The sequence below is a fragment of the Lepisosteus oculatus genome, chromosome 8, assembly GCF_040954835.1.
Source record: "Lepisosteus oculatus isolate fLepOcu1 chromosome 8, fLepOcu1.hap2, whole genome shotgun sequence".
NCBI lineage: Eukaryota > Metazoa > Chordata > Actinopteri > Semionotiformes > Lepisosteidae > Lepisosteus > Lepisosteus oculatus.
Window position 1 is genome coordinate 41,785,688 of NC_090703.1, and position 24,195 is coordinate 41,809,882.

Consider the following 24,195-nt stretch of genomic DNA (forward strand, 5'->3'; position numbering starts at 1 on the left):
AACAATTGGATGTTTGTGTTTGAAGTGAATTATTAATGTAAACAGATTCTTGTGCTCTCCTTGGACAGCAGTATAGCTGTATTGTGGTGGGGAAGTGTGCAAACATAAAAAAACATGTTTTTGTTTTTCAAAGGCAATGCTAATGCAACAAGAGCCCCACAAAGACTAGAAAGCAGAATTTGTGGCACGCAGAGTGTCTGGAAAAATTATTTTTTAGCCCACATGGCAAATTAAATCAAGTGTAATTTTTAGTAATATTGTGAGTCATTCTGTGCTAAAGAACAAGCTAAATCAATTTTAATTTTCCAAAGTGAAATGAGTACAGATCTTAAAACTAATGTTAAAATCTGTTATACAAAATAGAAATTAGTCCAGGAAAGTCTATGGTGGGATAATCAGAAAGAAAACCAGCCAAAAGAGAAAAACGTATCTGGTTCTAATGGTGGTAGTAATCCAAAACAAGAAAAACTAAGATAGTTAAAACATCTAGCAAGGTCAAAGAAGTGACCAAGTGGTGAAGTCCTACCCTGAAATAAATAATAAAAAAGCAAATGCAGACAGGTCAGAATCTGCATGACAAGTCTTAGGGTGTTTTTGTTTGTTGCATTGGATGAAAATCAAACCTCCATATGCTCTTTCAAAGACCTGAGCAGTATTTAAAAAATCCTGCTGAGGTTTTATTTTTTGGTTTGACAACACAATGAAAGACATAGAACATAGAAAATCACCTGCTGAAAAAGTAAACACCTTCTATTCCAGAAACTGTTTAAGCTTATAACATGGCGATGTTATGAGTGCTTTGGGTTAAACAGGATCTTGCATTCATACAACTGTTTGAGAACCACTTATTGTTGCAAGTCACAGTGTTAAATATGAGAGCAGGGGAATTCAGAGGCACTCTGTGGGACATTCAACATGTGGATCATTGGTGTACAGTATACCCACAAGACATTCTGTATGTGTTTGTTTATCACCAGAAACTGATGGTCCCTTCTTTTCTGCAGAATCAACAAATTTATTTTTAAAATAAAGTTGTGTCTGATGTGAAAATAGAAATGTGTCATGGGACTTACTGAAATTTTCATACCAGATCTTTAGGAAGAAATTATTAACAGATCACCATATGTACTGTATACTCAAACATGTGATCACTATTCTCTCTTACTTGTGCCTCCAACATTTTTGGGTAATGATTCTGTTCATTTACCTCATTTCCCTGAGTAAGAATCTGATAGCTCCTGAAACTACCCACAATGAGGTTTGAGTCATTATTTCAGGTTACAGTGTAAATTGCATATTTACACTGTAATGTAATGTCTCTATTTCCTTTGTGATTTTAGTGCTTGATAGGATGTTGAACTTGTACATCCAAAATCCATCTTTGATTTGTCAGTGACTGTCTAGATTACAGCCCAAAAACCAGTCCATAAGCATTTTACTCATGTTGGTTTTCTAGGTTTCAATATATAATAAACAACAAAGTTAACACAATTCATTCAAAACTGTTGGTTTTGACAGCCAGTCAGCCTTAACTACTGCCTTAGAGAAGCCAGCTGTTGTTGGTCTTCATGATCATGAGCTTCACCTGACAGCTAAGTTCCTCCTTATTTATATGCGTCCCCCATCTTAGCAGGTGAGGGAGGGTAGCTAACACCAGAGCAAGAAACAGCCACACCAAGTGTCCCCTGGAGAGTGTCACATATAGAGACAGTGAGACAGGCTGACCAAGCCGAAGGTTTGAGGCTCAGCGACAAACAGCAGAGAGGCTGATAGCAGAAAACTGAAAACAAGGACAATGAGTCGCAATAAGAGCAGCTAAGCAGCAGCCTGAGGAGTGGCTGAGAATGGCTGAGAATTTTTTGTTTGCACTGACGAATGTGTGCAAGGTAGGTTTTGTTGGAAGAATCAAGGGCACAACAGAGTTGTCAACTCTCAACCTCTAAACCACACTTCTTTCATAGCTTATAAGAAAGGTTTTAATGAATCCATGAAAACATGCTAAATAGTGGCATTTAAGAACTGGAGGTGGTAATTCTGAAGATGTATAAATTATTTGAGCAGTGACTTACTCAATATAAAAAGAGTGTTTTGTATATATTTTAGATAAGATCGCTTTATTTGCCATATACAATTTCCTGCAGTAGGAATTTGTCTTTTCGCATACCCCAGCTTGCTCTCCATGAGGAGAGACAGGCTGGGAGAGAGAAGGTTGGGGTCAGAGCGCAGGGTCAGACATTTATACGGCGCCCCTGGAGCAGCTGGGGTTAAGGGCCTTGTTCAGGGGCTCAACGGAGTAGGATTCCTTTTGCTGGCTGTGGGATTTGAACCGGTAACCGGTAACCAGCCACCTCCTTAGCCACAGTGCCACTGCTCCAACCCAAAAAAATTATATTTTGTATAAAACTAAAATGTTTAGATGTATCAGTTAATGCAACCAAAAAACTGTGTTTCAGCTTGGATGCTGAAAATGATGCCTTTGCGGTCTCACAAGGTTGTGAAGAGGACAGTGAAGGGCAAATCACCATTTGAAGATGTGGGAGATGCAGTGAAGAGAGACATTGCACAAACAAGCTTGCAGCTTTCCACCGATGGCCTGATTTGAACTCCAAAGGACACAGCAAGATTGCCTTTGACAGGATACCTTTTATCTGTTTTGCCAGAAGCAAATCACAGCTGCTGCACAGAACCTAAACTAAAAGAAAAAGCCCACATTGACTATAAAAGGCAATGAAAGTCTTATTCATCCTCATCTGATAGTCTTGTTCTCAGTTGCTTTCACTCTCCCTCAGATCTCTTCACTCTTGACATCAGGATTCAAAACCTAAGGAAGCAGATGTGATTCCTATAAGGGAAGTGTTAATTTTGTTATCTGGGAATTGTATTGGTCAAGACTGAATGTGCCTGAGGAATCCGGAGAGTTTTGTACTCACTTGTTGGCAGTGATAATGAGAAACAGCAGTGCTGAGTCTTTTTTACACATAACCGTCATCAAGAGAGTATGAGTCTCAGGACTGAAATGACCAAGAAACTGCAAAGATAGAAAGCTTCAATGTCTGGAGTAACTTGTGAAAAAATCACTCTTGATGTGTTATTCATTTTATCATGTATAAAATCTGGATAATTTCAATAGTGTGTTTTTATTAGTAAGGATGAAAGATGAGAATTAGTGTTTGTTTTAGTCTCCAATTCCCATGTATGTGTCATGTAAATGTGAAACACTAATGATGAGTAGTAAAATTACTTTTACTCCATTGACTGTTAAAATGTAGCTGTGATTCAGTGCACATTCAATTCATGCGAAGAAAACGGAAAATGACCGATATGAATTTAAAAAAAATACTGTACAGGAACAATCTGAGTTTTGAAGAAACATGCTGTTAGACATGATAACTGTATGTTGTAAAGGAAACGTAGGTTTGATTCTTGCTTTGTATATCTGTTGTTGTGAAGTTTGCATGCTCCATCTATTTAAAAGTGGGCTTTTAATCAGTGCTCTAGTTTCTTGCTAATTGGACACACTATTTAGGTTTGATTGCCTATTCTAAGTTATCCTTTTTTTACATAGCCCTGTCATTGATTTGGTTTCTGAACTAAGGGCATGAGCAGTTGTTTATTTTCAGTTCTGCTTTGCATCCAACACATCACTCCCAAAAAACGTGACGACTAGGTTAACTGCTGTCTCTAAATTGTCTCTGTGTATGGGATCTTTGATGGACTAGTGTTGCATCCACAATGTAGTACTGCCTTGTGCCCTGTGCTTCTGGGATAGGGGAAGGGTTGCCATGATGCTCTACAGGATTAAGCAGGTTTCTGATCATAGATGAGTCTGATATCTGTGTGATCATGAAAGTCATATAGTATAGCATATGTTATTCCAAGGTTGGATATTAAGAATGGCCTTGCGTTAGTTTCTGTATATGATTTTAGGGTGTTATTTTCTAAGCTTTTTGATTTTGAGAATGAGAACAACATCTCTTAAGTATCAGGTGCAATGTGAATACTGTGGTAGATACTGCTTTTAGCTACCAAGGTATGAGTAATAATAAAGACAACAAAACAAGTGTAGTTTAATAGTAGCAAATTATTTTTACACTGATCCTTCATTTACCATGAGAAAATGTAAATGTACTATCAAGACAGAACAAGCTACAGTGTGTTGTGTGTTAATGTAACCCACAATAAAGGGTTGTAGAGGACTAGGTACAGAAAAAAAAGATCTTACTAGCTTCAAACCCCTAAACCTTTAATTGAATCCATTAAAATATTATGTGCCTATATGAAAATCTAGTACAGTTGAAGGTGATCTGTTAGCAACAGTATCTCAAAAACGGCAAGCGCTGAAGATGTATTGCAAAATAATACAATATTATCTCATAATCACACAAAAATATTTTTGTCTTCTGTGGCACTAACATGCTTCTATAGAAATCAGCATTGTGAAGCAAATCAATTTGTTGAGAAAACAGAAGGTGCTATACTAAGTTGCACCACCATTTGTTTCTGTGATCCATGATGGCTTGGGTCCATATTTTTTGTTGGACGCTTGTGATTTTAGTGCCCTCTTGTGATTACTGTCTTCCAAATTGACTCTTTGGCTATGCCTACTATCGGTGTATTCCAAATTTCATAGTTTCATGTTGCACAGTTTACTGTTTTGTATGACTAGGCCAGACCTTTATGATCCTAAGATTTTCGTTCCAGCTGAGCTTTTGATTATATAATTGAACCGCAAATTTAAATAGCTAGACCTTTTTGAGTCTTTTTCAATTTGGGAACTGGCAGATATGTTAATTTACCTACCAAAATTGCAAATATGAAAAAATTATTAAAATGGTCACATTATTTGTAGAAATGTGAAGTTCAATTAAGAAACTGAAAAGATAGCTGAATTGAAAGCTCACTGACACTTAGGTCAACATAATCAAGATTGAAAATGCCCAGATTAGCCAAACCAGTTTCTCTATACCCACTCCTCTACAACTGCAGGATTTTACATTTTACTGAGTAATCAAAGCTCTGTGGGAGGAAATGAGAAAACTAATTTACTCAGTGAGAGTGGAAATAAAGTGTTCACATAATCATAATTTCAGATATATATTAGACCTAATCAAATGCAACATTATTTTTTATTTGAATAGCAACTTTTCTCTTGATTGTATAATTGGAATAATCCAAGGGCTATTATAGAGAACTATCAATTTATGAACACTTTAAATGTAACATTAGGTAGTCCAAAAACAATAATTAGTGTCTAAGAAACCACTTCAAATGAACAGAAGTCATGTCATTTTTAAAATACAACAGCAAACCTATGAAAAAGTTGTAAATATTCATAATAATAATTTGTTACACTTATTGTATATAACACTTTTCTGGACACTCCACTCAATGCGCTTTACAGGTAATGGGGACTCCTCTTCACCACCAGCACCTACCTGGATAATGCTACGGCAGCCATTGTGCGCCAGTACTTAGTAAATATTAGGTAAGCTAGGTTGCTTCATGTTAGAAGCACGCTAGATACACACACAACTTTGTGTCATTTATTGTATAACTTTTCAGTTCACTTGTATGACATAATTTGTCATATGTATGGTATGTTGATTTTGTATTCACTGTAGGCATAAAGGAGATCACTAAGATGCTCTCTCATTCTTGATGGTTGTTATCTATGGATGTAGCCCAGTCAAATCAATCACACTTAATCAAATGGTCAGTCATTTCACACAGGTATCGTTATTTGCTCCTGCATGCATGCAGTCACAGTGTTAAATTGATGAAACTCCATGTGCTTAGTTGCAGCTTTAGATTTGGTAAAACAATGTGGTGCAAGATCAAAGCATGTTTTCACTGAAATGTTCTGATTGGAAGCTATTGAGAATGGTGTTGAAACATCGCCTTGCTTGTGTTTGTTTTTGCAAAGAGAGTGAGAGAAGCTGCTGAGGTGATGAATGTGCATGTAAACCGTTATATTATTAATTATTTTAAGGGTTTCATTATCTACTGTGTTAGGCAACATATCAAAAGCAGCCCTGTAGACAACAGGGGAATTCTTCTGGGTTACAGGAATGTTACTGGTTAACTGGGTCATAGACATCAAGTTGAACGACAGGTCAGATGCATCATCACTGTAGAAATACTTTTTGACTGTGTATTGGGATTGACTTGGTTGTGATGGAGGATCATGCTTCTTTTCCCATACTTTAGTGAAACAGCTCTCCAGCTCTGACCTCCTGAACTTGGACTATATCTGTTTCTAGATATTTCCTCTCCTGCTATTTCTGTTACATGCACAGTGCAAATCATTCCTGGGCAATTCTTTGGTTTAAGGTGGTATACCTTGAGGCAACGATGAACTTCAAAAGGGCCCAAATCAAAGCACTACATAAATAAATCCCCAAAGCCCCAGTTCCCCAAACCCACATTGTGGAAACAAACCAAGAACTGCACCTCCTGTCATGTAATTCTAATTCAAAGCTGTGTGTGTGGGGTGACATTTACCCAGTATTTCAAATAAATTGATAGTAAATTGTATTTATTTGCTAAATTCAAATCAGTAAGAACAAAATCAGGCTTTGTGATGACTCCAAACAACACATCACTGCACCTGAAACAAGTGGTATTAGAAACCAACTCTGAAACAAAATATATATTTTATCAGCATCCCAAAACTGCACCCAAACAGAAAAATACTGCCTTTCTGAAGACACAAAATGAGTAAGTGCTAACCTTCACTTTATCATTGTAAAGAATTACAATACCGCAGAACGTTTCCAAAATCTTTCACTTTTCGTTTTTCTCTTCCAAGGCCCAACATTACAGCTCCACGGTATAATTTATTTTATAACACTAACAATAGCAATGCACAATAGCTGAATTTTCCACTGTGTCCTGGATAACAACAATCAGTTAAACTTTCTTTTGTAAAAAAAAAACAACATAAAAAATGTAATTAAAAAAAACATAATTGTACGATATCCATTCACATTAAGGATTTCTATTTACTACATTAGGACTTTCTTGATCAGTGGAATACAGTTTTTGTACAAAATACAGTTTTTGTTTGTGGCTGAGTTATTTCACTAAATTTAAGACTAAATATAACTTAAATGAACACACATGAACACAACTTGAAAAATGTTTCTAACTCATAACAATCAGCGTATATTGGTTTCAGGCTTTTCTTTTTACCTTTTGGAACATAAACAGTCAAAATGTCAAAAACACATTCTGCCTCACCAAGGTTATCAGATGATTTTGAGTCAAGTGCCTTTTTATCCTCCTCTTTTTCTTTTTGCTATTGTTTTACATAAGTTACAAACTTTAAAGAAAAGTGATATGGTGACCAGCTAATTGTCCCTATTAGTGTGAGCTCTGTATATGATATGTTACAGTGAGATTAATTAAGTGCTACAAAACTATATACTAATGGTGTGAGACTATTAACATAGTGTAAACAACTTCTATTCCCTTATGTACATGGTAAAATGCATAAAAATCAAGACACTGCAAAGGCAAAAAGAAGTTGTTCATTTTGTCTTATTTTCTTAGGACATTTTATACTCACATATAATAAAGACTCAGATAAGGTTACAGATCACTGGTGGTGTGTAAAAATCTAATCTGGTGATTATATCTTCTCCTTGCTTTCTATATAGAGTACTAAATTTATTATATTCTAATTTTAAAGAAGCTTGTTATATATTGTATGTTTTATTTTTTAATATAGCATTGTGTTGTCACCTAAGGTAATGTCTGTAGTAATGTTGTTTTGGAATTCTTTATGTAGAGTGAGAAGAAAATCTAAAATATTCCAATTAAAATAGGTGGCTTTTCATTAAAACACATTAACTTAGGTTTCGTTTTTCACAATAGGGAAAACAATGTAAAAATCATAGCATGGCATGGAGTCATTAATCCTGGTCTAATAGTATAAAGAAAGAAAAAAAAACCAAGACAACATAAGCTTCATTTGCACATTTATTTTTTAAAAATTAAAAGTTCAAAGTAAGTTTTTCATGAAATTTTGACACTTAAATATATGAACTTCTTCTTACTATTTACAGCACGTTGCTGTGGAGCACTTGTAGAAAATACATGCCTTGGGTATGAAGCCCAGAGAGAAATTCAGTAGAGCATTTTCACAAGAGCCTGCACAATACCCACATTTCAGCCACAGGAAGAGAGCAGGAAGACGTCACAGGAATGCACTGTTTCCTAGCAACAAGACTTCCATTGTACTAACCCAATTTTCTGCTCAGGTAGTGTTAGCATTGGTAATAGTGAGTTGAAAGAACAAAGAATTTTTTGGGAAAAAATATTTGTCAAATACATGTTTGATCCATACATTAAAATCTGAAACACAGTTTAGAATAGGTTAGTTTTTCCTGCATACTGTATGTTTTAAACACCTTTTAAAACTTTCTCTATCACTGACAAAAATACGAGACAATAAGAGAAAATGTTCATATTATTTTTAACCTTATGTATCTGACCAAGGAATTGTAAAGAAAGGAACATTGAAGAGGTTACAAAAGAAACCATAAGGCAATGCAACAAACTTTAAGGAAATATATTTCAATGATTTTTACAATACCACAAAGAAAGAAACTACAAATTAACCTAAAATGACTGTAATTCTCAAATTAAGAACTTAAGATACTTTGCTAAAACAAAATAAAACAAAAACTGAATCTGTAGTAATGACACCAGAATGTATGAATGCATGCACTATGTATTTTCTATCAGTGCACAATGTTTTGGCTTTAAACCACGAAATGTGTCATGATTCACAGGATGTTTACACACCTTTGGTAAAGCCTTAGTTTCACAGTGCTGTCTTTCTTATACTTCTTATCTTTCGGTACAGCATGTAAACAGATTGCCTGAGAAAGAGTATATTCTTCCTCACTCTTCAGAAAAAGTGCAACAATTTGGGTTTCACAATGACTATGATAAACTTTAAAATCGGACTTTGTTCATCAATTAGTTTGGCTAATAGGTTGGAGTCCAAACAAAAAGCTGTTACCAAAACAATAAAATAACGACAAATGTACAATTGAAAGGCGTATTTGAAGTTATTAGAAGTACTTTTTGCTTATATTTTGCCATAATGAAGAAGCCATATTAGACCAATGGTATTGTTAGTTTCTGATTTAGACAGCACAACTTAATTTAAATCGCATGAAGAGATTCCTAGATATAACAAACCACATGTATATGCAGTTGCATTCTTTTTAATAATGACAGTGTGTCATCTGTCAGAAGAACAATACAAAGTGAATGTTTTTAAATACCGGTGCAGTGTATGAGTTTATAATTCTAAAGATGTACTATAGCTGCTATTAAATACTGAGTTCTTTATAATTTTGCTATAGTAATAAAAGTGGAGAATATCTGATGACCAGATATTGGAAGCAGGGCCCAAGGAGCATTTGTGACAATTTAACCTAGTACTGCATTGTTCAGAAAAAACATATTTGAATGGACCACAAAAACCTATTTTTTATTGGGAGATTAATTATAAAATATGGATATAAAAATAAGATTTATGTAATGATCCTTCATTGAATGTGGAGGCATATAATAGCAATAAATGTTAAAAGTATTTCCTACAACTCTTTAGTTATAGTAATTTTCCTTCCAATTGCTTGACATTTAGTTTAAGAAGGCTAAGAAGTCTTCTGTTGCAATCCTACTATATAATCTCTTTGTAATGTTCCCCTATATTGAACTCACAGCAGCCAGATTGTTCAAAAAGTATTAATGTCTATATTGTTTGCTTTGCAGTTTCAGAAGTACTGTGCATTCTCTGTTATGAAATTAGTTTTTTAAATGCATTATAGATATGGACGTGATGAGAGAAGGTTAACAATTTTTCAAAGGCTTTTCTTGAAAAGGGAATGGTCAGATGTGTTTGTTAAGAATACTTCAGCCAGAAGGTACAGTTCACTTCATCTGTAGTAGTCTTTAGCAATCAGTACATCATTCCATGTCTTCAGAATGTGAAACCACTGCATTCAAGATCTTTAAAGACAGCACTTGAGGACTTGGTTTATCAGATGTCAAAATCTTTTCAGAAAAGAGAATAAGTAAACCAACTTGAACACAAGACTTTGTTCGGAGAAGCTGTATTTAAAAATAACTTAATCCATCACTAAAATCAAGGGTGATACTCCTATGAGTCAATGAACATACCCATTTTCTTCCAAATCAATGTTGTGTAAGAATTTGTTTATATCCATGGTGCTTCCTTTATATGGTGTAATTCAGGTTACAAAAGCACATCTTTCTTAATAAAACAATCTAGATTACTAATATTTTGCAACTGAAAAAAATCAGTTACAGAAATTGACACTTGATGAATGTCTGTGTAGTTGTCAACACTTCTCTGTCTTGTAAAAGAAGGGTATCTTTTAATCATACATGAAAACACAGTTGGACAACATATACTGTATAAAGACAATAGAATGGTATGTATTTTTTATATGAGGCACCTCACTTCAATTTTCCTTCAATAAGAAATACTGTACAGGTGAATGCTTGCACAAGTTACAATCATGTGGAATCTTACATTACTGAAATGATTTAAGAAAATAAAGCAAATAACATACAATTAATACTTCCATTAAATATGTGCAGGGGGCTGTCTTTTATTAACTCCTGAACAGTGAGTGATGATAAAGAGCTCTGGCACTACGATAAGAAATGACTTTTGCATCCCTAAATGGGATATTTTACAACTTTGTTAAGCGAGTGAATATGCAATGAAAAACACTCAATATTAAACGGAATAAAAAGTTTCAGTTTACGACTGATTAGTTTTTCCCCCACTGGGTCTAAAAAAACATGGACTTGAAGAACATTAAGATTCTCTTCTGCTATTCCACACTTAAAAGATATTTGTTTTAAACAAAAAGGCACAAGCTCCACCCAAATTATGCATTATATACCAATAATGCACAGATAATAACTTTAATCTGTACTGTAATGCATTAAATAATTTGTAGAAAAGTAAACTCTATACAGATTTTTAGCATGAATATTTGTAGCAATGTTTACTGTCTGCAAAAAACTGCGCCTACAGATTAACAATAATATTGATTATAATGGGTGACGACATATTGATTTTAGCACTTGTTCTTGTTAATGCACTTGCTATTTACAGTTCCTTGTGACTAAATGTATATATTCTACTCCATTGTTACCATCATAACTTCAAACACCAGAGCAGAGGCAGACAGAGTGTTGAATTAAGGTGACTGACATTGGAGGGCTTTGTAACAAGACCTCTCTCCAGCATTTACCAACAGATTTTTGCTTTAGTTTTAGACTAGCTCAGATGTCTTAATTTATTGAAAGCTTTAGAAGCTCTCACAAGTAAGTGAGGTTTATTGACTGATTTCTTAAGGACTGGAAATACTATTTCCATCAACTTTATTTTTTCTAAATGTAATTTCAGAGAATTTATGTCAATCTATCCTAAAAGGTGGCATTTAATCCATTGCTCCTGTTTGCACGTTTAAAAGTAATTTAATGAAATGATCTGAGAGATACTTCTGCATATCAAGGATCAATGCAGGGCCCTCTGATTATACAAAAGCCCTCAAATAAAATGCTGAATAACCTGGAAATTTTAGCAATTTGTAATAACTCAGCAATCCCCAGTCCTCCAAAGCATGGGCCACAAATTTAAATGAACTCCCAATGGAACAATAATAAAATACCATCATTTGTCACATTTAAAGGCAGTTGGAAATGATTTCTCCAGTTTTCTTTATATTTACAGAGTTTGTCATTCTAGAAAAACAGTACAACAAATCATTGAATGTCTAAAAACAGGCAGTCTTTGGTGAAAGAAAGGCAGGCAGTCTATTGTCACTGTTACCTCCTTCCTATTTCACTCTGTCTCATGAAGTGAATGTTGTTGGCACTGTCAGAAAGTTCTAGGTTCTGCTCTACAGACAACACAAAGTATCCATCATAGCCTGGGACCCTCCCCGTAGTTAGCAGCTGCTGCTTCTCTCCCTCTGTCCATGCCCTAATCCCTTCCTCTCCTTCCTGCAGCCTCTTCTGTTCTCTAGTCCAGGCTTGTTCTACTGCCCTCTGCCTGGCCATTTCTAAGACGTGCACTTTTTCTTCCTCAACAGTGGCCCCGTAACGAATATTAAAGCACAAGGCCCCGTGCTGGAGCTGAATATCGGCAAACCGTCTAGTCCTTCCATTCACCACTGAGGTCATCTGAGACACAGTCACGTTGACACCGTTTTCCAAAATGCGGCCTCCACCAGTGTTGCCAATCACTGCCAGGTCACCTTCCAAAGGCCCTGACTTGATGAAGTAATGGGTATCTTTCCCATCAATGGTGAAATGGAGGCCACTCAGGTATCTGGCATTGTTCAGGATAGCCGCAATCCGCCTGCTGTCATCGTTGGCAACTCCAATAATGTCAGTGGATACAACGTCATCCAATATAGCAAACTTCACACCTTTACCGAAAACTGAAGAAATGGCGGAAAACCCGGGCCTCCTGTCTTGGCATCCTTCCTGGATACCACTGATCTGGGTCATTGGAAGCCTCTCTAAAGAGATGAAATTTCTCAGTTGTTTCTGGAGCTCACATTGAATTCCAAGGACCACCTGTTGCAAAAAACAAAAACAAAACACAAGTCTTTTTGTTTGGTCTCAATTATAAGCATCCAACCATTCAATCATTTGGTGTATTATTTTCACCTGAAATGCCTGTAGTATTTATTTTACAGTCTTCAAGGGCTGATTGGTCTCCACTCATTTGTAATCTTCATTACTTTCTGATTCAACACTAAATGTGTACTACTGCCAGTAACAGTTGGCAACTCTTTCTTGGCTTTGAGTTCCATATATGGAATAAAAAAGGTGTGATGCTTATTTTTTTTACCTTACTTGGGTCCCAGTCTTGTGTTTTTGTCTGAGTTTTCATCAGCTCGTAAGTCTGCTCCATGTTTTCTACATCAGGTTTGGGGAATCCTGGAACTACGTTATGAAGCTGAAATCCAAATAGCTGCAACCAGCTTCCAATGTCTAAAAAAATACACAGTGATAAAACACGGAGGTTTTATATTTGTTTCCAAACATTTTCAAATATAAAAATAAATGTCTGAGCACTCGAGTTTTTAAGATAATTTCATATATACTTTTAAAATAGAGAAAATACTGACTATTATTATTATTATTATTAATAATAATAATAATAACAATAATAATAATAATAATAATAATAATAATAATAATAATAATAATAATAATAATAATATTGTTTCTTTATTAGCCCTATACAATTCTTGCATTAGGAATTCATCTTTTCGCATACCCCAGCTTTTCCCCATGGAGACACAGACAGGGAGAGAAGCTTGGGGTCAGAGCGCAGGGTCGGCCATTGTACGGCGCCCCTGGAATTAAGTTCTACCTCTTGTGGCTGCACTTTGCTACTTTTTTAATGCTCTGGTTGATTTGCTGTATATTTCCTTGTAATATGCAAGTATTGGCTGATGTTTTTATCATGTAAATGTTTTTGTAAATGTAAATACATTTTACATTGTGTAAATGTAAATTTGTAAATTTTGTAAATGAATATTTAACAAAACATTTAAAGTAAAATAGTCATTTAAAAAAGAGTTTTGGTGTAAGTACAGAGCAAAATGACAAAGCAGTGATTTTTATATAAAACTTTTGGAAGATATGTCAGCTTGAATCTTATTATTAAATGGTGGGATTGTGTAAACTAATGTTGTATCATATAATGTACCAAGAAAAACATGAGAAGACTATAGATTATATATAATATGACATACAGATGCAGCCATCTAGAGTATGCGAGGTGTCAGTCGGTATATAGCAGTAGGCACAGCGGTATCATGGACAGCACTGAATTTTAAAAACAAATCTGATGTAGGACTGCACTATTCTGTAAAAATGAGGTGCAGCAAATCCTTAAAGTACCAGAGTTGCGTGTGGTTGTCAGACAAAGGTTTATAGTATTAGTACTTTCCCACGCAAATCATGGTGTATTTCATCAAGTGCAATGATAACATTGTTGAAACATAATGTTTTTACCACATTGCTACCATAACTTCAAATAAGATACTGAATGTCGCAATACTGTATAACACTAACATAATTATTGTTTTTCTTTAATTAAATATACAGAATTATTAGTAATTGTGTACAAACAGTAATTTGAATACACTTTTAAATGTTTTTAATAAAAAATATACAGTGTTGTTAAAAACATATATCTGAAAATATCTGAAAAAGAAAAAATAGGCCATATTAAAATGAAATTTGAGTAGATTTGAATGTCTTTTTCAGTCACACACTGTAAGTTGAATTTTAGCTGATACAAGTCTGTACTACTGCATATAAAGCGTTTTTCTTTAATCAAAGAAAGGTTTAATACTCACACAAGATGCCTTATTGTATCCTATTTTGAGTTTGTGATATTCTGCTTTAAATGGTCATATTTAGGTACAGTATTGCCTATAAATACTGTACATGTTGAACAATAATTCTTACAGTATGAACTCATGTATACTACGCTTATATTGTATTCTAGCCTGTGCATAATTGCACACAAACAAAAAGCTGAGTTTACTAAAAATGCAATTAGGTAATTGAATACAATTTGTGAAAAACTTCACAAACAGCAATTTTTAACCATCAGTGGATTGAAAGAACAGTACTTGATAAAAAGATCTGATAAAAGAAAAACAAGAGATAGGATATAACACAGAGATTATTTTCCATGTTCTAATTTGGTATCATAGTACACACGTACAGGTGAAACAGCTAACTCACAGTTCCTTACAAATATTCAGAGGTTCCACTTTTACATTACTGTACTGTATATAAACCAATAATTTAAAACAGATCAAATACATTACAAGGTCTTCATTTGATTTTTCAGCTCTTCATCCCAGAATCTGTAATAAGCTTTTGCTTTGTGGTTGATTTTACTGTCTTTCAAATGCAGTCTTTGAGGGAATGTCAAACCATCACTATTGGATTGAAGTGAGGGGATTCTGCTGTTTTTTTTCACAGAGTTTATTCCCTCTGTTTTAATACTAGACATTGCTGCTTAGTGTTTGAGATCACAGTCCTTAACAAATCAGTGTCTAGATCCATAATGATCCCTGATGTTACTGTTATTAAGTAAACAGTAGAGAAATAAAGTACAAATATGTATAAGAACAGACCAGTTTAAGAACATACTAAAGTCTGTTCAGTTAATGTCTAGCTCTGCGGTTCCAGGTTTTTCCCAGCCCAGTAAAGATTCAATGAGCACCAGGGATTCTCCTTAAGGAGCAGAAAACACGTTTGCCACAACACAATATTTACAACAAGATGTTTTTGATTTATGGTATACTTTTTTTTAGTTTCTCAGTAATTTCATGTAAGCTTTCGTTCAGTGTTTTTTAGTCATATTGTTTTATTTTTCTAAACACTTCTGGTTGTACCACTACCAGCTATATAAATATATTTATATAGCTGGTAGAGTCACACCCAAAGAGAGCTCCACAGCCAAAATGTTGTGTTTTCTTTCTTCTCTTTTCAGCATGGAATAAACCTATATTTATATTCATCAATTAATATTGTTCACAATATTATTTTCAGCGATCATAATTTACATTTTTCCATATAAATATTACATATTAAGTGAATTTAAAGTAACAGTAAAACTGGATAAATTAAGCTACCATTTCACTTACATCTTACGCACCACAAGTGCCACCTATCAATCCTCTTTGCACAGTGAAGGGCTAAATTAAACTCTTTCAAATTCAGATGACACATACTAAATGAAGCACCTAAGAGAAACATGCAATATTTTCCCCAAACTTCCCTTTCACTGTTTCTGGATTTGGACATCTATGGAAAACTATATCCTGATAGAAGACCATAAACTATTCCAGCACAGAACTAATCATCATTTTCAAATTATTTTCAAATGTCCTGCACAAATTAAGCAGTGCATGGTGGGCTGATTTGTGAAGAGATACAGTAATTAGTTGCCTGTACCTTCTCTTTAACTTACAATTTCAGTTCTACCAGAGCAAAACATTGTACAAGAGTAAAGCCTGAGAAGGAATTTATTACATTCTTTGAAATAAAATTAGTCGGAGATCTTTCTTACCTGTTGTGTACTGTGTGACTTCCTGTAAATCCCCAACTGGATAATTGTTCCTAAAAGAATACAGGTTAAAAGGCTTTGGATGTAAGCTCAGTTCTTTCCACAAGTCATAGTTTGGGGTGGTCCACCGTCCTGCAATCACATCATAGTCCCTCCGACCAAGATGAACCAACTTGGTCAAGGGGTCATAAAGCCCCCCATGGAATCCGATGATTATTTCAAAGCTAGGGTTGGAGTCTTGGTATATATCTCCATATGGGGTGTACAATATTTCTTTAATTATCTGTCCTTTGCTGCTAAAAACAGCTAAAGGAGTTCCAGTGTTATCGCAAGCCACGTAGTACTCTTCACCACTGCTTAACTCCATGGCAATCAGATGTCCTTGAAGGTCATAATACAGGGATGTTATCTCAGAACTGCTGTGGTTGTACATGTGAGTGACTCTTGTTGGTTTGGCAAGATCGGCATAAAAAAACTGGAGGTGCTGCATTAGGTTTGACTTGCTTGCCACCCGTCGACCCAGACCGTCATAGTGGTACTGCACACTCCACTCCGAAGCTTTGTTGTAAGCTCTGCTCAGTAATCCGTTAGAATTATACTCGAAGACCTCATTACCCCGAAGACGAAGGAATCCATCCTCATCCATTTTGTACTGTATTTCACCCAATTTTGTTATGCGATCTCGTAGGTCGTACCTCAGTGGCGTGAGTCGTGCACTGTTGCCATGGCTGAGCAAGTTAATATTCCCATTCAGGTCGTAGCTGTAGCGCCATTGTGGTCTGTCATTCACTGACACAGTTTGAAGCTGGCTGTCTGCATCATAATCATAGGAGTACCGCGTGATGTTGTTGTCGACACCTATTCTGATGTCACAGATGGTGGTTCGGCCCATATTGTCATACTGAACTGTCATCCAGTAGGCAATGGACTTCAGGATTTCATACTGGACTTCCATTACTTGTCCGTTAGCACTGAATATCTTGGTGTGCTTCATTACATGCGTGGTAATAACTTGATTGAGATCGTAGTTAATAACACTGAATTTGCCAAACTGTTCAATCCTTCCAGAAACATCCACATAGCGATAGAGGTCAATTGGCAGTGGAGTCTCATTAATCATTGCTTGCATGCTGGTCACTCTGAAATTATTGTAGCTGTAGTCAAAGCGGGCATTTACGAGACCCTCCTCACTGAACCTGAAGATCTGACGCCCAACAAGAGGCCCTGTAAAGGTAATTTTTTTCTGAGTGAAACAGAAACAATTTTCCTCATTTTATAAGACAGTACAGAAATTACAAAAATGTGTAACTATTTTTGTAAGATTTACAAATTTACATTTTTTTGTCAAAATTCAGTGCTCAGAGCTGTCACAGCATTTTAAAACTGATAGAAGAAATGGTATTATGATGTGTTGTCAGTTTACATTTCTAAGCATGATAATGTATATATAGTAGCAATGAAGAGCTATTTAAGAAATATAATTGAATTTCATTTTGACCTGGAAAGAACAGTTTGTAAACTAGAATTACAGAAAAACAATACTAACCATTTTTTTAGACATCAGGCCATTAGCTACTTGCTGTACCAGAACAGGTGTGATCTAAATTAGCTATAAAGAAAACAGTTGAATTTGAACTTAATGATGTGTGACTGTAAAACCCTTCTAGCCTTGCTGATGTAAAACCCTTCTAGCCTTGCTGAACATTATTCAGTCTTTTAGAATTTGTTTTTGGAAAAAGTGAGAAAAACAGATTCTAAAAAGGTTACCATAGGGGTCATCAGCAAGTGTTTTTTTGTTGTCATTGGAATTTCATGCTTCAGAAAATAGTGCTCTTCTGATGTGTTTTGTTTTCACTTAGGGCCCTGAATTTTAAAAGAACCACGGTTCTTTGCAGTTACTTTAAGCCTTTCTGTATGAAACTTGAAAGGGTTTTACATGTAGTCTGACCAAGTGCCTGTGCATTTGCTTTCAAGCAAGATGCATCTCTTCTTGAGATATAACGTTTTTTCATACTAGCATAAAAGTCAGAAAGTGCATCAAAACTCATCAGTGAGAAACTGATTTTACACGTGTGACATCTTCTGAATAATTAGCACTTTTCCCTCTCTAAAAATCATTATTAAACTAAGCAATGGTAAAGAAATTCCCAATATTGTGTCAGCTTAAAAACTGACATCCCTGCTTTGTTAACTCTCAACCAATGAGTTCCATAATAATCAATTAAGGCTGGCTAAATCTCTCTTAATTTAGTGAATATTAAAATCCACTTTAAAGCTGACCAACAATATTTCTTGCTGCTTCTCCAGCTGCCCAGATAAAACACAGATAGAACTTTTTACATTCATCAACTTATTAGCAGGAAAATGGAAAATATTTTCTTTTCTATTTTTCTAAAGACAGTATGGGCTACTTCAAAAATGTTTTTTCAACAAATGCAACATGTGTGTTTAATAAAATGATAACAACAGATTACGGTTGACATTCCTGAGTGTCTTCAAAAAGGTCAGCTGAGTCTTTTAGAGGAGATTCATTTGTATTGTGTTATTTTCACATTTCTTTTTATAGATTGCGAGATCTCGAGTTTTCATTTCTGCTTATGTGAGTTTTAAATCAAACACAATTCTGTGCAATGTTTTTCAATACTAAAAGCAGCATTCATGTGCGGTAACTTAAACTTGGTGAATCAATTCTTTGCAGCTATTCTAAAAGGATATGGGAGGATCCTTCAGAATCAGGGGAGAACCTACTCTGCTTTGAAATACAAAATACATTTATCCCAAGAGTGAGTACAATTTCTCAATTCAGAGAAATGTGTGTACCGGGATTTTAAATTGGTTAATAAATAGAAAATAGAGAGTACATAAAAGCAGTGAATTCTCAAACTGAGGGTTCCCTTCCCTTCTCCCCCTGGTGTTGGTGTGGTGTTGGCCCTGATTTTCTTTCCAAACTGTTCTGCCCACCAAGCCCTGGGGCGGAAAGGGTTCCCAGAGCTCAGATCTCCTTCCTCAGTGCCCTTAAATTTATGCTGTTAACCCCAAACCTTAGACACTTCATACTATCATGAGAGAAATACTATTATACTCTAAGTCCTCGGACTGTGCAAGTTTTCCTCCATCCTTCTTTTCTCAGTTGATTTCCCATCTATTCAACCTTCAACCTTGACTTAGATTTCAATAGAGGAAACTTTCCTTCCTTTAGGTCTCTAGAGATCGTCCTTGGTTCTAACTTTTCACACCTCCTTATCACAAGGCATGCTTGGCTGCATTAAGATACCACCATTTGCTGCCGCCCTTATTCAATGCAAGCTCCTCAACCTCCTCGTTCACTTAGCCTGCTCTATGCATATTGTTTCTTTGAGGTGCACCATAACTTATCTTCTCAAATTTGCTTCCTCCATAACATCTGGACATGGACACCAACTGCACAGTAAATTAAGGCCATGGTTCCTGTACCTGGAGCAATGGAACAGAATCGTTTCTATAATGATGACCCTCTGTTTCCTGATGACCTCCAACTTTTCATTATGCTGCACTATCCATTGCTTTACAGCCTTCATAGAGGATAATTGCTCACAGCTCCCCGGCCTCATGAATCTTCTCAAATTCCTCTGTAATATTTTGAGAATTGTACCCTATCATCATCATCCGCTCTACATTGGGGTTTCACCTTCAGCCAAAATGTCTGCACTTATATAATATGTCTGTGGTACACATTATAAATTAAGGTGCTTTAAATCACTATCTCTGTGTTTCACGAGCTATACTGTAGCTGCATATCTCGTCTGGTGTTCTATGTGGAACTAATTCTTAATACAGATTGCTCTTCCCTGTTTCTCAAACCGGATTTGCAGCCTCCCCATCTTCAGAAATTTTTTCTTCTGTAAACTATGTCACCTTCATGGATCAGTTCTGCAGAGCACTGCATCTCAATTTTTCCACTAATTATGAGTCCATGCCAGTCTCTTGGACCGCCATCCCTTCTGATCCAATGTTCTTTGAATCACCTCTGGTTCCTACACCACTTCCTCAAAGCGCTACCTAAGCTGGCTTCAGCACCAAATACTTCCCAGCCATTCTTTCAAATGGTTTGGCACTCATTGAGGAATCCCACTCACTGCATTTAATCCCTTGAGCCATGCTCCTCTGATGTAATGGACTTTTTATTAAACCCAAACTCAATCCACTGTAAGTTCGCTGACCATGTTGTATGGTTAAGGATTCTGCTTTGATGTTATGACGTTCTCATTCATTCCATTCTTTTACCCTGTCTGTAACAATATTTCTTCAGAGCAGTGTGTCCTGAACCTTCACTCTTTAGTCGACTTGGCAATGTTACTATGAAGTAAACTTCTTGCAAACTTCACATTTACTTTTTATATGTTCAGTCCAATAATCATACCTTTATTCCTATTCTTTCTTTAGTTTCCCAAACTTTCTAATTCTGCATTAGCATTGAGTCTCTCTTGTTTTTTTTTTGGGTTGTTGTTCACCTGAGCCGGGTAATTTAATAAAGCTATTATTACTATTTTTAAATGAAAGTGTTAGTAGTTAATAATATTTAAGTATAATAAGCATTAACATGATAAGCATTTAATAATGAACTCCATTAATGGTATTTAATTTAAAACCAATGAGTAAAACTAAGAAAGATTTATTACCTGTCTGCCGGTATCTGATAGTGCAGATGAAACCCTCATGCATCAGGTGGATAGTTTTGACCACACCAGAAGAGTCATCATAGGTGAAGGTGACTAGTGTGGTGTCATACAGGACTTCAGAGAGGCGCGACTGCCTGGTATATCTGTACAGGACACGACGCCCTGTTCCCAGGTACAGTGTCTGAAGCAGACGGCCATCGTGAGTGTAATCCTGGATCACAGAGGTGCTGCTGTCTGGAGGGGTATAGATGTTCCGGTAGCATCCCACAGACAGCATAGTTTGCAGGCTGTGACGTACCATACTGGGCATTGTGACAGACACGAGTCGGTCCGTCTGATCGTACTCGAAGATGTACCTTCGCTGACTGTGCAAAAGTAGCATTATAGACTGTAAATAGAAAGAAAAATAGACCAAGACATTAACAGAAATCTTTGTCAATTATATTGTTATTATTATAAGTGAAAAATACAGTTTAATTGCTTTTTTTTTTCCAGAAATAAGAGGATTACATTGCCAACTAGAAGGTTCTTCAGACACAGATCTAAAATGTTATCTAATATGTTCTGCCTGGGGACCTGAATTCCAGTTTTTGTGGTATCTGGTCTTCATTGTTAAACATTAAATAGTTATAAATATATGCTTTGAAACAGGATCTGAATGGAAGGTACTATTAAACACACATAGTCACAAATGATACATACTGTATAGAGTATTATCTACAGGAAATAATTTAGAGCAGCATATAGTAATTGGTAAGAAAAATACTGCATCTTCCATCTAATATCAAGTTTGGCATCCCTGAAGAGACACTATTGAGACAACACACTCCATTCACTGTCAGAAAGCTGCTTATCCTGGTGAGTCTCATGGCAATCACAGGTATAAGACACACAACATCCTCTGGATGGAACACCAGACTATCACAGAGTGATTTAGAAAGGCAGCCTGTCTCTGGGAAATGGCAAGACACTAGAGCATCTGGCTTCCATGTAAACACAGAGAGCATGCCAAAAACTGAAACCGTACTAAGGACTCTGGAATTAATAAGAATCTCCTATTTAAAAATAAATATAAACTACAGAAATTGGAGGAGACCATTCAGGTATTTGTGCTTGCTTGGTTAGTAGCTTATTGATTGAAACATCTGCTTTAGTTTCATGATTGTGTAGTTTGTTCCAGATCTCGATAACCATTAGACTCCTCTGTTTTCAGTCCTACAGTATATGCATACCCTCTTCATAATGGAGGAAAATGTATATTTTGTCATAAAATCAAAAATCAGTTCTGGCAAATAAAATACAGTGAATTCTTTGAGGAGACATGCTTAACCTATTATAAGTAGGAAAAATAAATATTAAATACAGAATATAAACATATTTTACCATATTAACATATTTGACCACTATGTATATAAATTAAGGAAGGAATGAATACTTAAAGATATCACCATTAGTAAATTCTCATTTACATAAACTATTGAAAAACACATAAAAAGCTTTATGTTACACCATGCTGACAAAAACACACTTTTTACTTCTTTTTTTCTTTCTCTGGGTGTTTACATATCCCAGAGGTCACAGGTTTTGACTACCCACATTTTACAAAAGGATCTAATAACAAAGGACAGCAAATCAAACAAACTTGTGATCAATTTCACAAAACGTTTAAATACATTTCGGTGGAATTATCCTTAAAAATAAAAAAAAATCTCTGGTAAAATAGGTTAGGAACTGTTAGCAATCATCAAAAAACACGTCATGTCAGCCATACTTCACCTTCTCAAGAAATGTGTAGCTCCATATCTTTCCATTGGCCCAGGTTCTGGATATAATCCTGCCATTCTCATATTCTATTTTTTCAGACCAGTTTCCCCTCTGTATATTGGTCACTAGGCCAGCAGGTGAGTAAGTGACATTGACCTCATTGTATTTACTACTAGGAGACCATAAAATGGGTCTACCCATTTGGTCATACAGGATCCTAAGGGTAAACTTTCGATGATCATCGTAGATCTTGCCCACTCGTGTTGCTTGGTCAAAGTCTATGGACAGCAGATTTCTGTTATGAGCCTAATAATGAATATCAACAATATAAGATTAGTGAAACAATCAAACTTAAACAAGAAACATATACAACTTCATGGCAGTTATATACACATACTGTAATAAAGCTGTAGACTAACTTGCTAGTGAATGTTTATTTATGGAATGTAAAATGCATGACAAAAATAAATACAAAGATAAAAAACATCTCAAGTAATATGTAAAGCTATCTCTGGTTTCATCACCAGTGTTCATTTTTTAGTATTTTTTTCATCCTTCAAAATAGCTTTATGGTTTGTTGTACTTGTTCTTCCAAAATGAAACAAAGTAGAACCTCTGTATATCATCACAATGAAACTTGTCCCAATCAGTTGTATTTTGTTTGTTTTTTTATATTCAGAGGAGGAGAATGTACACCAAGAAAGGAGAAAACAATAGTATGCAGGCCCTGAAGTAAATTTCTGGGGGGGAAAAAGGACATTGCGCATTTTTGTGCAAGTACTTATGATTACATACTTCTAAAACATACAATTCTCATACTTAATGCAGGTTTAGAAAGGGGAGAGAACCTTATAGAATTTAACCTCACATTATTACAGAGAAGTTGGCATTACAGCTATTTAAGGATGAGTAAATGTTCTGAAGTATCTGCATTGGCAATGAAGAAATGAAATTACCCTCAGCCGTCGCTCATAGGCTGTATGATTTCCTTTGGCTTGTTCCCGCCTCTGTCTCCACTCAATGAGGCTAGAGCTGTGTTCCCCAGGCAGGGTGATATTGCATTTGCCCACTGTGGGGTTCACCACGCCTCCAGAGAGATGTGATTCAGTGTTGAGAGTCACTTCCATTCCACTTGCAAAGGTCACGCGCAGGGATCCGTCGGCGCTGACACGATACGTGTTCTGTGCATTGTCTGTGAGACACAAAAACAAGTAGGAACAGATTTAGGAAAATCTACCCGAAATCGCAACGGGCATTCTGCTACCACAATATTTGCTGACACATACTGAAATCTCATTTAAATGTTATTTTCCCAGAGGTGGTGGCACACCGAGTTCTCATCAACTGCCAGAAAAAGTGTGAAAACAAAAAAAAAATAGAAGCATGAATGATGGCACTAGAATGATGAGCAGTTAGTGTTTTCTTTCTAGTTTTTGTCTTCATGATCTCACTAAAGCAGGAAATATGTTTGACTTTTTTCAGTAGACATTTTCTGTTGTTTCTGCTATTATTGAAATAACACATTAAGACGTGAAGTGTTCGGATGTTTATGTAATAAAAAAAGTTGTGAAAATGCAATAAACTAGTCTGGTTTTTAATTTGGACTTT

At 35.6% G+C, this 24,195-nt stretch overlaps 1 protein-coding gene and 1 long non-coding RNA gene across 5 annotated transcripts in view; one reads left to right on the plus strand and one right to left on the minus strand.

Annotated features, from left to right (window-relative positions):
• Window positions 1-7,967: 7,967 nt before the first annotated feature.
• The window catches only part of tenm1 (teneurin transmembrane protein 1), a 342,106-nt gene continuing 325,878 nt past the window's right edge, over window positions 7,968-24,195 (minus strand). For all 4 annotated transcript variants that reach the window (XM_015351452.2, XM_015351454.2, XM_015351453.2 and 1 more), the window contains 6 exons: window positions 23,544-23,779; window positions 22,600-22,893; window positions 20,824-21,211; window positions 16,169-17,389; window positions 12,917-13,059; window positions 7,968-12,639 (listed from right to left, as the gene is read on the minus strand). In XM_015351452.2, the coding sequence (XP_015206938.2) occupies window positions 11,884-12,639; window positions 12,917-13,059; window positions 16,169-17,389; window positions 20,824-21,211; window positions 22,600-22,893; window positions 23,544-23,779 (3,038 nt within the window). In that variant the 3' untranslated portion in view covers window positions 7,968-11,883. The remainder of the gene's footprint in view (window positions 12,640-12,916; window positions 13,060-16,168; window positions 17,390-20,823; window positions 21,212-22,599; window positions 22,894-23,543; window positions 23,780-24,195) is intronic.
• Window positions 17,239-24,195, plus strand: part of LOC107077870 (uncharacterized) — an 84,213-nt gene continuing 77,256 nt past the window's right edge. The window contains exon 1 of the long non-coding RNA XR_001478849.2: window positions 17,239-17,397. This is a non-coding gene — a long non-coding RNA (uncharacterized lncRNA). The remainder of the gene's footprint in view (window positions 17,398-24,195) is intronic.